The sequence below is a fragment of the Hylobates moloch genome, unplaced genomic scaffold (assembly GCF_009828535.3).
Source record: "Hylobates moloch isolate HMO894 unplaced genomic scaffold, HMol_V3 SCAFFOLD_9, whole genome shotgun sequence".
Lineage (NCBI taxonomy): Eukaryota > Metazoa > Chordata > Mammalia > Primates > Hylobatidae > Hylobates > Hylobates moloch.
This window is the reverse complement of record NW_026652284.1, coordinates 75,185,417-75,202,695: the sequence shown is the minus strand read 5'-3', so window position 1 is coordinate 75,202,695 and position 17,279 is coordinate 75,185,417. Positions and strand designations below refer to the sequence as shown.

Sequence of the window (17,279 nt, the reverse complement as noted above, 5' to 3'; positions counted from 1 at the left end):
AATTCAGTGTTTCAGTAGATCAGGGGATGTGGTCACTTTATTCACAAACTTTCCTAAGAACTCTGAACATTCTGTTCTTTTTACATAAGTAAGTTAAAGGCAAAAAAATCAAGAGTCTTGACATAGACCATCCATTCCGTTTCCTGGCCTTTGTACACACTGCTTCTTCAGCCAGGACCTCCCCACAAAAACGTCAACACCCCCTCCCTAAGCCCTGGGTCCTACCCAATCTTCCTGACACTATTCACATGCCATCTCCTCTGGGAAACCTTCTTTGACTGCCAAGCCGGTGAAGTATCCCCCACACTCCCCCACCATATACACCCAGTGACCAGCACATAACACCTATTTCAATTGCTTATTTCTCTCTCACCTAATTTGTAGTTGGAATTTATGTAGTAATTACCTTTTTTAACCTAATTTGTATCTGAAATTTAAGCAGTAATACTTATTTGTAAAAATTGTTGTGCCTTTGAGCTTTTAAACTTGGCAGTTTACTTGACAATCTCAAGAATGGTAAAAAAAAATAATAATGGGCTTTGGCATTGAACTAATGTGGATTTGGCATCCAGCTCTAGTACTAATGTCCCCATGACCTTGAACTTAACATCTCTGAGACTGTTTTATCATTTGGAAAATAAAGGCCTACTTCACTGTGAGAGTTAAAGCATAAAAGTTGCAAAGTACACCACCTGTTCGAGTTCGTGTTCAGTAAGTGTTAGCTACAGTTACATTTCTCAAGAATTCAATTTCATCAAAAGGAGAGCTTCAACCACAAGCAGAGAAAGAATATTGCCAATTGATTGAGAACTACCCAAAACTTATTTCATAATGATATGCAACTTTACCTACATTGAGAATAATCTGTAATTTATACTTAATATGTTATCTGCTATCCACTTATTCAAAACAAAGCACATCTAAAATGGTTTGGAAATGTATCTGACTCCTTTAAAATATTCTAATAAAAACCCAGAGATTTGAAAAAATCAAAAAGAATGCCAGCATCATCTAAGGGAGTATCTTTTACACCAGGAAATTAATAGTACAGTAAATTTCACTGATAAAGACTCCACTTGAATCTCTAGATTGGTAACTTTAGTTCATCCAAATCTATAAGCATCAAATTTAAAATGGTTTAGAAAGTATTTTGAAATTATTTACTTAATAAATTGGCTTCTGAGCCAGCAAAGAATCCACTAATCCAGTCGCGTAATTAAACCCCCCTTTTAAGACCCTTAGAAAGGAACGAAGACGCTTAGATGATTGCTGCCAAATTTAACCTGGGAAGACCTGCAGACAATGCTCCCTAACAAAGACTCTCTAATGAACTTTTCAACCCTGGATCACTCAGAATCCCAAGAGGAAACATGTCCCATTTCCTTGTATTTTCTTCCTTTTTTTTTTTTTTTTGAGATGGAATCTCGCTCTGTCACCCAGGCTTGAGTGCAGTGGCGCGATCTCAGCTCACTGCAACCTCTGCCTCCCAGGTTCATGTGATTCTCCTGCCTCAGCCTCCAGAGTAGCTGGGACTACAGGCTCCCGCCACAATGCCTGGCTGATTTTTGTATTTTAACTAGAGATGGGGTTTCACCATGTTGGCCAGGCTGGTCTTGAACTCGTGACCTCAGGTGATCCACCCGCCTCCGCCTCCCAAAGTGTTGGGATGACAGGCATGAGCCACCACGCCCGGCCTCATTTCCTTGTATTTTCATTTGAAGATAAGCTGAATGGCTCTCGAAAGCCACAGAATTAAAGAATGGGATATACTTTCAGCATCAGTACCAACTAAGAGTCTACTAGCATATACAACCACATTGCACATTCATTCAACTATACATTAATTAATCTCTACTTGCTCTCAATCAGAAGCCATTCTAGGTGTGTGGTGGGGGTGATGTCAAGATGAATGAAACAATGTATTCTTGTGCTCCAAAAGCTCTCCGTTTGAATTTGCAAAAATGTAACATTTTAAGCCACTCACAATTTAAGCAGGCACTAATTCACAGCTGATACCAAAGACTTAAATGAGGTAGAGCCGAATGGGGCAGAAAACAAGACTACTGAAAATACAGGAAAAAGGAAACTGGCATAATCCTGGTCCTGAGAGTGAGATTCATTCAGAGTCAGATCGCCCAATTACCAGCAACGTAAAAAATTTTGGTTTTTCCAATTGTTACGCATTTTCTAAAAGTTTTATATTATTAATTATTATTCGTTTGTCTTTGAGACAGGGTCTTGCTCTGTCACCCAGGATGGAGTACACTCATGCCTCACTGCAGCCTCACCCTCCTGGGCTCAAGCAATCCTCCCACCTCAGCCTTCCTAGCAGCTGGGCATGCACCACCACACCTGGCTAGTTTATGTATTTTTGGTCGAGATGGGGTTTTGGATGTTGCCCAGGCTGGTCTCAAACAATTTAGAAGTTTAATGAACAAAAATGTGCCTTATTTCATAGGTTTAACCAAATAAGAACACTGATGCAAGTATACAGCACAGTGCTCATCACTGGGAAGCACAATGTATAGCGCAGAATGTACAGTATAAAGTGTAGCAACCCTTTAATGGATGTTCAATACAATACCGTTCATATCACTTATACAAACTTTGTCAGTACAATTTTGTTCACGATCATGATAATGCTGAATGACAGAGTGAGGCAGTGGGATTAACCAAAAAGTAAAAGCTTCCAGACCAGCCAGAGCTAAAGTCAAATTAAGGCTCTGCTCTTGCCAGCCACTCCGACCTTAAAGAAGTTACGTTATTATCATGGATAAATTTTTACACAAGATTGTAAAAATTAAACGTTAGGGATATAAAGCCCACAACACGTGACTGATACTCCTCAAATATTAATTTCACTCTTTGTGACCCCTAAATAAATGCATCTTCCAGGTGTTCTGAACACCTAGGTTATAGCTGCTCAGCATGTAAGCCCCTATGATAACTTGAGCCCTTTCCCATTTCCTTCCCCAGTGGTGAAGGGAGGATGGCATTCCCTCTCCCTGCCCACTGGCTCAAATGTGGCTTATGGCCTATGCACAGCTACACCGATATTCCCTGTTGGAGCTCCAGCTTCCAGAGACAGCATAGCAGACACTGTCTGGGCTGGGGGTGCCAATGGCGATGCCTCTGCCAGAATCTCAGCAGTCTTGGCACCCTAGTCCCACGGCAACTTCTCATCAATTTTGTGAGCTACTTGACATCCCATCCAATAAATTCATTTTCTCCTTAACAGTCATTTCCTGTTGTTCCTAAATAAGAATCCTAACTTTTATAAAACTAATAGACTAGAATTAACATCAGTGCCATGAAGTTATTTTAATATGTTTTTCTCCATGACTGAATATACAAATATAATGGAAGTAATGTATTCTTCTGCTGTAAAGATGGGTGGAATATATCAAAATCCACTCGCTGAATTTTCTTTAGAAAGTCCTCTAGAGAAACCTGGAAAAAAGAGAATAGTGATCACCAGATCATAAAATGATCAAGACTTAAAAAAAAAAAAAAAAAAACTAAAGAATAATTACAAGTATTTAGCTATTTTAGTTTCCCTGAGATGGTTTTCTATATAATAAGAATTTAAGTGAGAATTTTAAAAGAGAGAAAGAAAAAGACATCTAAGAAGTTCCTATTAGACCAGTAAAAGGGTATCACAGAGCTAGTACTAGAAAAACCAAGCCTCTTCTGCTCATAATATAAAAAGCTTTGGTCAAGACAAAAGGATTAGCAAAATCATGTTTGCCTGGCCTTATTACTAGATTTGGTGGAATGCAAAAAGGCCGTTTCAATCAGGGAAAATGAAACATCCCCACCCCGATCCCCCAAATGTAGTGTACCATGAGGGGGAGCTCAAGTTGTCTTTTAAGAAATTATTTTGTGAAGAAGTTGAACAGGTTTCCACGTTGTTGCTAGAGCACATGATTTTCAACCAGGCAAAATTATCACCCCATCCTTTCCCCACCACAAAAAACTTGACAAAGTTTTTACAAGGATAGCAGCAGGACAGAAAACACCAACAACGTGCAGTATCTTTCTTTTTTGGTTTTCAATTGTCTTGATTAATTTATAAATTTTTATTTTATTTTAATAACATTTTTGTTAAACAGGCAGGTCACTTAGTTTTGTGCTCCACCTTTCTAAGCGGCACCAGACCTCCTCAGTCCACATAAGCAGCGCCCCCTAGAGTTCTGCAGCACAGAACTCTATCAATGCAAGGATTATGACTATAGATTCTTTAGAATATGCAGATGAGAACAAAAACAAAAAATATTTTCTTCCAGACTTTTTTTCCTATACTTTTATAAATATATGAGTGAAATACAAACAAATTCATTACCTACTTTTTTTTTTTTTTTTTTTTTTTTTTGAGACAGTGTCTCACTGTGTTACCCAGGCTGGAGTGCAGTGGCATGATCTCGGCTCACTACAACCTCCGCCTCCTGGGTTCAAACAATTCTTCTGCCTCAGCCTCCAGAGTAGCTGGGACTACAGGTGCACGCCACCACGCCCAGCTAATTTTTTGTATTTTTGGTAGAGACAGGGTTTCACCACATTGGCCAGGCTAGTCTTGAACTCCTGACCTCGTGATCCATCCTCCTCGGCCTCCCAAACTGCTGGGATTACAGGCGTGAGCCACCGCGCCCGGCCATTATCTACTTTTTAAAACCCTAAACTTACATATACAGACAACAGGAGACACATGCATCAATGTCCCAGCTGCCTTGTTTTATATTAGCAAGAAACTTAGAAACAATCCAGAGACCAGGCGCGGTGGCTCATGCCTGTAATCCCAGCACTTCGGGAGACTGAGGCAGGTGGATTGCTTGAGCTCAAGAGTTCAAGACTAGCCTGGGCAACACGGCAAAACCCCATCTCTCAAAAAATACAAAAACAATTAGCTGACTGTGGTGGTGTACGCCTATAGTCCCAGCTACTTGGGAGGCTGAAGTGGGAGGATGTCTTGAGCCTGGGAGGTCAAGGCTGCAGTGAGCCTGCACTCTAGCCTGGGTGACAGAGACCCCATCTCAAAAAAAAAAAAAAAATACAGAAATTCTTTAATCGAAAAAAAGAGGAATCGTACAATGAAATATTAATATTATACTACAGTGAAGTGAATGTACTATAGGTAGATGCAGTAATATGTACAAATCTCAGAAACATTAAGAGTGTGCACATGTCCTAAAAGACATCAATAGAAAATGATCCGTTTTTATAAAGCTCAAAAACAAAACTAAGCAATATGTTGTTCAGGAATATATAAAATGATGAAAGCCTTCCTGGAATAAAAGCAAGGAAATAATATGCACAAAATTGAGGAGAACTACCTAAAAATGAAGACAGTGGCAGGGGAATGAGATGGGAAAAACTTGAGTCCAGTTTAATGGTGACAGACTAGTTCCTGGCTCGAGTGGTAAGTTCATGGGTGTTTATTATGCTATACATTGCAATATATATACCTAGACAGATATATTCATTTAATATATAGCAAATATTAACAAGTTTAAAAGAGAATAAAAAACTTTGAAAATATTTCAGTGTACTTTCTTTCACATGTTCTCTTGGTTTTGAAAATATTTTAGTGTACTTCCTTTCAGATGTTCCCTTTCTTTGCAAAGAAAGCTCACGCTATTTCATGTTCTGTAACTTGCTTTTTTATCCCTTAATATACTGTGATCAACTTGCTATCTGTAAGAATTATGTTAATTTTAATAGCTTTATGACATTTAATTATAAGGAACAGTTAACAAAATTAAGGTATAGATACATAATAGAATATTATATAGCCATTAAGTGTTACATTTATACATTTTTTTAAATGATTCAAAAAAATGCTCAATAAACAGTACACTAACATATGAAGTGTAATTTCAACTATACATAAAAATTCATTTCCAAAAACCCCAGAATGACTAGCAGTTATCTTTTGGTGTTAGACTTATAGGTGATTTTGTTTTTTTAATGGAATGCTTCATGAATTTGTGTGTCATCCTTGCACAGGGGCCACGCTAATCTTCTCTGTATCGTTCCAAATTTAGTATATGTGCTGCCGAAGCAAGCATGGGTGATTGATATTTTCTCCTAATACTGTTTATATTGTCCAAATCTTTACTATGAAAATGTACTGCTTTTAGGATTAGGACAAAATTCCATTAAAATACAGAGGAAATGTGACCTCAAAATTAGAGCTCAAGTGGGTATTTTTACATCAGGCTTTGGTTCAAAGTAAAGTCTGGCTAATGGTAAATAAACTGAGTAACTGCGAAACTCTCAAAGACATTACAAATTTCTGAATATGAATTATTGAAACCTCATCTATGAAGAATATACTATACCTAGATTAGTCATATTCAAAGAGTTTTTAAACTGCAAATCCTTTCCTTGAACAAAATAATTAACAGATGCCCCATATATAAAACAAGTAAGAGGCCCTGTCCAAGCTGGAATGAGGGTGTATGACAGAAGCAGTACCTCAGGAATTGCCATGTTGCCACTCTAGTCTCTCTTGGCACAGGACAGAAACTGAGAACTGGGGCTGGGCACAGTGGCTCACGCCTGTAATCCCAGCACTGTGGGAGGCCAAGGTGGGTGGATCACCTGAAGTCAGGCATTCAAGACCAGCCTGGCCAACATGGCAAAACCCCTCCTCTACTAAAAATATAAAAATTATCCGGGCGTGGTGGCGCATCCCTGTAATCCCAGCTACTCGGGAGGCTGAGGCAGGAGAATCGCTTGAACCTGGGAGGCAGAGGCTGCAGTGAGCCGAGATCATGCCATTACACTCCAGCCTGAGCAACAAAGCAAGACTCCGTCTTAAAAAAAAAAAAAAACAGAAGCTGAGAGCTGGGCCCCACCCCCAGAGTTTCTGATTCAGCAGGTCTGTGGGGGAGCCCAAGATCTGCATTTCTAACAAGTTCCCCAGTGAGGTAGATATTGCTGGTCCAGGGACATTTTGGGAACCACTGGTCTATGATAGTGGTTTTTAGGCCTAGCCACACCTCACAATTAAAACTAAAGGGGGCTGGGCACGGTGTTTTACGCCTGTAATCTCAATACTTTGAGAGGCCAAGGCTGGAGGATTGCTTAGGTTCAGAAGTTCAAGACCAGCCTGGACAACATACTGAGATTCCATCTCTTCCAAAAATAGTTTTTAAAATTAGCTGGGTGTGATGGTACATGCCTGTGCTACTAACTATTTGGGAGGCTGAGGTGGGAGGATCACTTGAGCCTGAGAGGTTGAGACTGCAGTGAGCCATGACTCCACCACTGCACTCTAACCTGGGAACCTGGGCAACAGAATGAGATTCTGTCTCAAAAAAAAAAAAAAAAAAAGCCGGGCACAGTGGCTCACACCTGTAATCCCAGCACTTTGGGAGGCCAAGGCAGGCAGATCACTTGAGGCCAGGAGTTCAAGACCAGCCTGGCCAACATGGGAAAACCTGTCTCTACTAAAAATACAAAAAAATTAGCCAGGCAGGGTGGTGCACGTCTGTAATCCCAGCTACTCAGGAGACTGAGGCTTGAGAATCACTTGAACCTGGGAGGCGGAGGCTGCAGTGAGCCAAGATCACACCACTGCACTCTAGGCTGGGCGATGGAGTGAGAATCTGCCTCAAAAAAAAAAGAAAGAAAAGTAAAAGGGGAAGCTTTTAAAAAGTATCAATGCCTGAGTCCACCAATATAATTGGTCTGGAGCGGGGCGGCCAAGCATTGTTTAGGTCTTTTTAAAGCTCTCCAAGTGATTCTAATGGGCAGCCAGGGTTGAGAACCACCTTTTTCCACAGAAGTTAATAAAACAAAGTCCTTAACCTTTACGAAGCTTACTTAGTATGTTAAACAGCTGATGGTATATCCATCAAATAACCACTAAACAGGGTGATACAGAATAACATGTTGACATACACAAAATATATGTATGATTATATGTATATGAAAGGTTCAGAAAGATGAACAGACATTAGATAGGGTGGAATTGTGAGAACTCTAATTTCTTTTGTATTCTCTTACACTATGAAAATTTAAAATATTAATGTACTACTTTTATAATTAGCAAAAGCTCAATTAAGAAGCAAAATGACTTCACACACGCAGACCTGAACACTAAGACAGAGGGTGTGAAGGGATCGAAATGAATCTCTAAGTATATTTCAGGTGAAAAGGTAGAAGATACGTTTGGTATTACAGAAAATGTGTGAGTTTACAATTTTCAAGGACTACAAATCTTTGAACCTTTGTTTCTATCTATAAAATGAAGTAACCATATTTTTGCTAGGAAGACTAGGAATAATGATGGAATGACCTAACCCAGGGCCTGTCTCATAAAAGGTTCTAAGTAACTGGTAGCAATTATCACTTCTCTATGTAGTTTTAGAACAACAGTTCCCAAACCTGCCTACGCATCAGAATCACCTGGGGAACTCCTTAAAATCACAGATTCTCCTAGGAACTGGCCTCCTCCTCAATCCCAAAAGTCTTACTAAGTAAGAAGACTCCAGGAATCTATATTTTTAAAAAGTTTTCCAGTAGCTTACCCTACTGCAACCAGCTCAGCAGTGGGCTATGAACCACTGTTCTGGAACTAGTGCTACAATGTGGTCAGGTCACAATGGAGAAAAAAATGAAAAGAATAGTAATACTTACATAGCTATAAGCAGCCTAACAATCCTACAAGGTAGTTTCTCCTATTATTCCCATTTCACCTAAGAGTAAACTGAGGAATGTGGTTATTAAGGAATTTAAGGTCCCATTGCTAGTAAGGGGCAAAACAGATTCAAGCCAATGCAATCTGGCTGCAAAGTCAGTGCTAAAAACTCAGCTCACCTGCCTCTGAGAAACACAGTAATGACCCTCAGCAAAAGCATCAGTAACTAACAAAAGCCACCATGAGGGAGGGAAACAAAAACAAAGGCTCCAAACTAAAGAAGTTCATTGGGAACTTTATAAAATATAAAAACAGATCATACACATCTGCTTCACTAATTATACAGCCTTCTCTGTTAATCTACTTACCGTCTGAAGAAAAGCAGGAAATGCTTTCACAGGAACACTTTTGTGAAAGGACCTAGCCTAAAAAGGAAGAGGAAAGGAAGCTCGTTTAAAATTAAGCAAATAAACACTCTCCCTCTGAAAGCAACACCAGCAGTTTAACAACACTGATAGGGCCTCTCAAATGCAAGAAAACAGCTCATCTCCTGCAGATTAAGATTAGTTTCCTAGGCCTAAAGGACTCAGGAAAAAGCAACTACTGTAGTAAAAGTTCTTAGAGATTTTTACTGAAGATTTTACTAAAAAAATCTTACAGATTGGCTTTAGCATCTTCCAGCTACCTTACAATATCTCATAATAACTTTGACTCCCCAGCTCTGTAGTAAGGGGAAAATGAAAAAATACTTGCATTACCAAGTCCTGTGCACCCCTAGCTTAGACTGACTTTATCTCCTGTTTAAACGAATAAGATCCTCCTAGGTGATCTTCTTGCCTGTGTTCCCTGACCTTTAATTCGTTCCATGCAGCCAGACAAATTAATGTCCTTACATCATCATTTCATTTTTACCTTCTTTAATTCCCTGATAGGTCAAGTTTCAACAATTCATCCTGGAATTCAAAGGCCTCCACATCTTGACTCTAACCTCGTCCATCCAACCTAACTCCCTACCACTATGAGCTACGAACACCTGGAAACTCAGGCTGATTGCCTATCATCCATCCTGTGTTCGCCAAGCCCACTCTTGTCTCCATGTCTTCATTTATATTGTCCCTAACACCAGGAAGAACCCTCTACTTCCTGACTTACTTCTTAATCCATTATACTCCAGTTTGACCCCCAACCATCTACTGAAATTACTCTATGATCATCCATGATTTACTAATCACCACATCTATCTTTTCTCTTCAATCTCTCTGTAGCATGTAAAACTCTGATATTCCTCTTTCTTAAATCTTCTCCTCCCTTGATTTTCAAGACACTGGCTCTCAGTTGTATTCCTCTGAATACTTTCCTTCCCTTTCTTCCTCATAAATGGCCCTTTCTCCTTTTACCTTGTAAACAGAGGTGGGCCTCGGGGTTCTGCCCCTGGTCCTCTGTACATTCTCCTTCAGCAACACCATCCAAACTTGGAGCCTTAATTATAAGCCTTTTATGTGGATGACTCCCAAGTATATCATCTTTAGTCCTGACTTCCTTTAAAAGTCACAATCCTGCATTTTTTAAATAGCCCATCTCCTTCTATTCAATTATCCTCAAATTCAATTATGTCGGGCAGCTAGTCCAAAGTCTAATGATCCACACCAAACATACCTTTAGTTTCTGTTGTCACTGTAGCTTTTGAATGGCACCATCAAAGTGCCACACTTGAATTCTTCATGCAACCTTCAACTTTCCCTCTATCTGATCTTGCCACAATCCAATTAGTTATCAAGCCTAGTTGATTCTACTTGTTATGTGTGGGCACGTGTGTATATATATATATAAATGTATATACACATAAACATCTACTGTCTCTAAATCAGACACTCTTTCTTCCTCTCCTAAGTCTCCTAACTGATCACCCAACCTCTAAACTCTCTTGTGTCAAACACTGCTAGCAGGGTTTCCTACTCTGCAACACTCATATCACTGCTTTATTTGATGATGATGATGAAAACTAACATATTTCATGTACAATATGCTGCACTACGTTATAAACTCTTCATATATGTTAACTCATTTATCCAAATAACCCTTTAAGCTGGGTGCTAAAATGATCCTCTACTACAGATTAGGAAACTGAAGCACAGAGGTTAAGATTACATGATTAGGCCGGGCGCGGTGGCTCACGCTTGTAATCCCAGCACTTTGGGAGGCCGAGGTGGGCGGATCACGAGGTCAGGAGATCGAGACCATGGTGAAACCCCGCCTCTACTAAAAATACAAAAAATTAGCCGGGCGTGGTGGCGGGCGCCTATAGTCCCAGCTACTCGGAGAGGCTGAGGCAGGAGAACGGCGTGAACCCAGGAGGCGGAGCTTGCAGTGAGCCAAGATTGCGCCACTGCACTCCAGCCTGGGTGACAGAGCGAGACTCCGTCTCAAAAATAAATAAATAAATAAAAATTAAAAAATAAAAGATTACATGATTAGTAAATGGCAGAATTAGGATTTAAAGTCAGGCTTCTGGTTCCAGAGTTTGCACTCTCATCCACAATACTCTAATGCCTCTCAAAAGCCTCTACAATTCCATAATCTTTCCTCAATCCACCATTCCAAACCTATCTTCCAGGACCACATTTCACATAACCCATACACCAGCATTTCACATAGCCCATACACCAGTGGTGTTCAAACCCGGCTGTTTAAAATCATTTGGAAATTTTAATTCCTGGCCCCATCCCAGATTTACTACCCCGATCTCCAGGGAGTGAGGCCTGGGAATCGGTCTTTCTTAGGTGCCTTACACGTCCATTGACTGGGACTGCTCAGGTTCCACACAAAGCTTTCCTGCCTCTCATGATTCTGTAGTGTGCTCAGATCTTACCCAAAACTCTGCTAGTCAGTCCTAAGTAATTTCTCATCTAAAGTTCCATGTATTTTATCTATACCACTGTCAGGGCCGAGAACTGTTAGATATTCATGAAATTAAAAAGAAGGTGAAGATACTCTTTGCCCTCAAAGAGCTTACAATCTGATTACTTATATATTTAATATTTCATAAATATTTACTGAGTGCTCATAATGTACCAGGTACTTTAGATGCTGAAGAATATACAACAGAATCAAACAAAGCAACTTACATTCCAATGAAGTGGGGAGGCAATAAGCAAACTTTTAATGTTAGGTAGTGAAAAGCGCTAAGCCAGGTAAGGAGACTGAGGGTAATGGAAAAGGAAGATATTATTTTAGGTAAGATGGCCAGGGAAGACTTTTGTGATAAGGTGACATTTGAGCACTAACTGGAGTGGAGGTGGGGTACAGGGGAAGAAGCAGGAAAAACAGCAAGTGCAAAAGCCCTGTGGTTATGCAGGTAAGTGTCCAACTCTTTAGCATCTACTGAAGGCTAAAAAAAAGAAAAGGTTCACAAGAAGTACTAGGAAAAATTAGCATTATGGGAGCTAAGGAAATAGAAAGTTTCCACCAAGTCTTCAGGAGCCACTGAAGTCAAGACACACTTCAAGGAGAACCAGAAAGGAATAACACCATGGAGATGAATGACAGACAATTTCAAGAAAGAGGTGTATAGTCAACAGTGTCAAATTCCAAACAAAGTCCTGGAAAAGTTAAGAGGTGAAGAACTAACTCTTAGGGAACGACTAAAGTGACAGGCAGGAGAAATCAGGAACCAGTTCAGAAGCCAAGTCAGAGAATCAATGGAAGAAAAACCAGAAAGTGACACAGAGAGAAAGACGTCTATGGTGTCAAAAAAAGAACAAGAGTTCATGAAAACGAGTTGTAAATGACCATTAAATTTGGCAATAAGGAGAATTGCCAAACTAGTGATTGTTTATTAGAGTGGGCAGGATAGGAGCCAAATCATAGCATGATGAGCAGTGCCAAGGTGGAAAGGGCCCAAGGTAACAGTGAATGCTGACCACTTCTTCCAAGAGTTCACCTAGGAGAGAAAAATACCAACAGAAGGATCCACAGGCTGCCTGTAAATTCAGAAGGCAGCAGCAACAAACCAGAAGATAAAAGAGGCCACCTATCAGAGAAGCAAACTGAAAACACCAGCTGGGGGGTGGCTGAGGGTGCAGCCCCTGGGAGGGGGAGGAGAGGCATCGGCCTTGGAATGCAGAAAGACACCCTGTCTTCCAAGAGAGAAGTGGATGGAGCACAGAGGAGCCCACATGAGAAAGCTCAGGCTTGATTTACTCAGTAAAGAACGCATTCATATGCTGTGAGGTGGGAGGAGGGACTTTTTTAAGTGAGAAAAGTTTACAACAGACTCTGAGATAAATCTACTGGGAAATCAATGAAAAATGGAATAAAGACTGCCCAGTTGGGAATATCATAACCATGTTCTAAGAACAGCCACATCTAGAAATGATTATTCCCTAAATGATTTGGCAAAAAAAAAAAAAAAGCCGACTTACATGCTTTAGGTGCAAGTGTGCCTGACTGGCAATGTCATATATTACATCTCTCACATTTTTATCTTGGTTCCTCCGTAGAAAGTCCTCTTGTGAAACACCATGCTGTGTGGGGAAATATACATTATATTAGGAATCTAAAAGCACTTCCTTCCAACAGTTCACCTAGGAAAGAAAATTAAACTAACAATTAAAACTAACTTAGCACAAGAGAACACGTGACAGAACAGTATGTACAGTTTAACGCCTATTTTGTCTTTAAAAATGTATGTATGCACGTGCGTGTGTGTGCATGTGTGGACAGAGAGAAAAAAAAAACAAAACTGAGGGGGTGACCTGGAACATGCAACAAGATTTTTTGTTTTTGAGACAGGGTCTTACTCTGTCACCCAGGCTGGAGTGCAGTGGTACAATCATGGCTCGTTATAGCCTCAACCTCCCAGGCTCAAGGGATCCTCCCACCTTAGCCTCCTGAGTAGCTGGGACTATAGGTGTGCACCAACATACCCAGCTAATTTTTGTATTTTTTGTAAAGATGGGGTTTCCCTATATTGCCCACGCTGGTCTCAACCTCCTGGACTCAAGCGACCCTCCCAAAGTGCTGCAATTACAATGTGAGTCACCATGCCTGGCCACAACAAGATGTTAATTAACAAGTTGTAGGTAGAACGAAAATACACAAGCAAGAAAAGAAACATACAAAAAGTTTGAAAGAACAGTTAATAATGAATCTCATATAGAAAACAAAGTTCTCGCCGGGCGCAGTGGCTCATGCCTGTAATCCCAGCACTTTGGGAGGCCAAGGCAGGCAAATCATGAGGTCAGGAGATCAAGACTATCCTGGCTAACATGGTGAAACCCCGTCTCTACTAAAAATACAAAAAATTAGCCGGGCGTGGTGGAGGGCACCTGTAGTCCCAGCTACTTGGGAGGCTGAGGCAGAAGAATCGCTTTAACCCAGGAGGCGGAGGTTGCAGTGAGCTGAGATCACGCCACTGCACTCCAGCCTGGGCGACAGAGCAAGACTTTGTCTCAGAAAAGAAAAGAAAAAAGAAAAGAAAAGAAAACAAAGTCCTCATAAACAGATATTTAAAATGGCTTACTCCAATAAAATAAAATAAAGAACAGGCTAAGGTGAACACTAGGAATAATTACTGCAGTTGCTTGGAAGGGAGCAAGGCATCAACATGAAGCTATACCAAATGAGGTTCTCTAGACCTTCCTACTCATTGCTCCTCCAGAGACCTAAAATGCCTGGTGGACATAATTCTGACTTGATAACTCTGGGATAAAAAGAGGAAGATCATTTTTAGTAAGCAATAAGCATTCCTTTCAAAGCTATTACTTGAATAGACTAAGCAAAAAAGCAAAAGATAACTTCCTTCCCCATATTCCTGAGGTAAATTATTCAAAGGTACAAATTACAGCCTTACCAGCATACAAATATCCATGGGAAGAAACACCTTTCTTCTGCTCCCATGATACGGTGTTGCTCTCAAGCAAGTGACAATGCCTTGTGCTTTTCCAATATGACTTGCAGCATGATCTGCATGAAGATCCTTTATACCTATGATTTCAGAAATTACACAGGGCTGCTCTAAGTGCATAATAAATCAATAGAAATAGCATAGAGAAATAACCTAAACATGTAAAAGCAGACATTTATCCTATGTTTTACATCTGAAAAACAGGATTTATGAGTGAAAAACTGGGCACAAAAACAAGTTGACCATTTACCACTAGCAGATATCTAAATCTCAATCTCAACTTTTAAATAAGAGTTTTTCTCAGACTATAGCACACTAAGAACACATTTAGAATTTTAATCAGCTATCATGGAAAACCTTTACAAGTCTTCCATTTCTTCTCCTCTGTGCAATTTCCATATGATCTCATTTTAAGAACATGCTTAACAAACATTCTACTCTTTGCTCCCTCCTTTCATTGTGATGGCAAACATGTCACCAGAGCTGCAGGCCAGAACAGGCCTGGGAGATGCAATGGGGACTTGTATTATTCTTTTAGGGATGTATAAAGATATATATTACCTTCTTCAAATGAGATAGTATTGTCCTTGGCCCAAATAATTTCCTTATTTCAATAAGAACTCACTAACTGGCAACAAAGTCAGAGAAGAAATCCTACCATCAAAATTTTGTTTTTAAAAAAGCAGAGAAAGAAAAATCTCAAAAACTTTTATAAATGTAGTTTTAGGCCAGGCACGGTGGCTCACACCTGTAATCCCAGAACTTTGGGAGGCCGAGGCGGGCAGATCATGAGGTCAAGAGATCGAGACCATTCTGGCCTCATCTCTACAAAAAGTACAAAATTTAGCTGGGTGTGGTGGCACGTCCCTGTAGTCCCAGCTACTCAGGAGGCTGAGGCAGGAGAATCACTTGAATCCAGGAGGCAGAGGTTGCAGTGAGCCAAGATCGAGCCACTGCACTCCAGCCTGGGGACAAAGCGAGACTCCACCTTAAAATTAAATTAAATTAAATTAAAATTAAAATAAAATAAAATAAAAAATAAAAAATAAAATAAATAAAATAAAATAAAAGCGTTTTACTTCTACTTTTCTTTTTCCATGGATAAGTATTATTAACAGGAAAGGAAGAGTCAGGCTATAGGCCTTCCAAATTGTAGGAGATGCTATAGTAAAAAAGTAAATCCACTTGCAATTACCAGATTATTAATTTCAACATTCCCATGAGGTAAAGTAGCTGTATGACAGCCTGAGTCTTGGATTACTCTGCATTACAAAAAGATGTAAATTCCTCTTCTTGCTAACAATAACAACAACAAAAAAAACTGTTCCTTTACAGATAGTACAAAGGAAGGCTTTAGTGCTAAACTGGTTAGATTGCCAAATTATGAAAAAGTGAAATCTCAAAGGTATTTTATTGGAAAAAAGAAGTATGAAACAGAAAAACAACTTACCTAATATTTCCAGTGTTAAGTAAAGAAGAGAGCTCTGTGTGTTTTCAGCGTAATTTTCCAGTTCCTTGATATTATGATATGCTTTGTCATCTAGATTTTTTTCCTACATCAAATAAAATGCAAATAAAGTCTGTTGAACTGTCAATATTTTATAAAGAAAAGGCGCTGTTTTTTGCCCCAAAGAACTGAAGAACGAATAAAAATATTTAGTATATGTTATTTAGTACATAATAAGATAAAACATTACAATATTAAAGTTCTATACATTCAATACTTTCAAATCACCACCTCAAAATAAGACATGAGGAATAACCTCTATGTACAAATCACCATGGACATGGCATTGTTTTTTTAATTTCATCTGAAGCCCAAGTTATCAAAATAAACTGACTTTACTGAGCTCTTACGTACGCACTTTAAACATTATCTTCTTAACCCAAACAACACCCCCGCCAAGAGATAAGGAATTAATACTTTTCCCATTTTACAAATGAAGAAACTGAGGCATGGACACATTAACATGTCCAAGGACACATAGTTAATAAATAAATGGTGGGGACAGGAACCCACATATTTGACTCTTGAATCTACATGCTCAATGAGGAAAAGGTACCTAGAAAAAGAAAACAGAAACCAGTGCCCACCCCATCCCCTAAAAAGAAACCATGCTCAATAAAATAACAGGGTTGATTCCCTAAATACACTATATGCAAGAAACAGAAAAATGAGAATCTAATAGCAAGAACACTTAGCCACTTTTACAAAGACTATTATTAGGGAACAATATTATCCCCTATCCCACCCTCTTTAAAATCAGAAGAAACTAACACAAGCATCAAATGCCACATGCAGGGTTTAAAAAAAAAAAAAAAAGAGGGTGGGTGCAGTGGCTCACGTCTGTGATCCCAGCACTTTGGGAGGCTGAGATGGGCAGATCACCTGAGGTCAGGAGTTCAAGACCAGCCTAGCCAACATGGTAAAACCCTGTGTCTACCAAAAACACAAAAGAAGTCGGCTGGGCATTGTGGCAGGCGCCTGTAATCCCAGCTACTCAGGAAGCTGAGGCAGGAGAATCACTTGAACCTGGGAGGTGGAGGTTGCAGTGAGCCAAGGTGGTGTCATTGCACTCCAGCCTGGGCGACAAGAGTGAGACTCTGTCTCAAAAAAAAGGAAAATGACACCAGCAATGATTCCAGAAAAAAAAAAAAAAATGCATCCTTTATGGTTTTTTTTGAGACATAATTAACATACCATAAAATTTATCCCTTCAAATAATACAA

General features: G+C 39.7%; 1 protein-coding gene and 1 non-coding gene across 9 annotated transcripts in view; both read right to left on the bottom strand.

Annotated features, from left to right (window-relative positions):
- The window catches only part of NDUFAF6 (NADH:ubiquinone oxidoreductase complex assembly factor 6), a 212,614-nt gene that overhangs the window by 39,846 nt on the left and 155,489 nt on the right, over positions 1 to 17,279 (bottom strand). For 5 of the 8 annotated variants that reach the window (XM_032760082.2, XM_032760078.2, XM_058444510.1 and 2 more), the window contains 5 exons: positions 16,000 to 16,102; positions 14,496 to 14,629; positions 13,066 to 13,167; positions 9,013 to 9,069; positions 2,560 to 3,450 (listed from right to left, as the gene is read on the bottom strand). In XM_032760082.2, the coding sequence (XP_032615973.1) occupies positions 3,322 to 3,450; positions 9,013 to 9,069; positions 13,066 to 13,167; positions 14,496 to 14,629; positions 16,000 to 16,102 (525 nt within the window). In that variant the 3' untranslated portion in view covers positions 2,560 to 3,321. Of the gene's footprint in view, positions 1 to 2,544; positions 3,451 to 9,012; positions 9,070 to 13,065; positions 13,168 to 14,495; positions 14,630 to 15,999; positions 16,103 to 17,279 lie in introns of those variants that run through there. The other 3 variants (XM_058444508.1, XM_032760077.2, XM_032760076.2) reach the window with 2 other exon arrangements.
- On the bottom strand, positions 5,959 to 6,065 carry LOC116814081 (U6 spliceosomal RNA). The gene has a single exon (XR_004371165.1). It is a non-coding gene; the product is annotated as a U6 spliceosomal RNA (small nuclear RNA).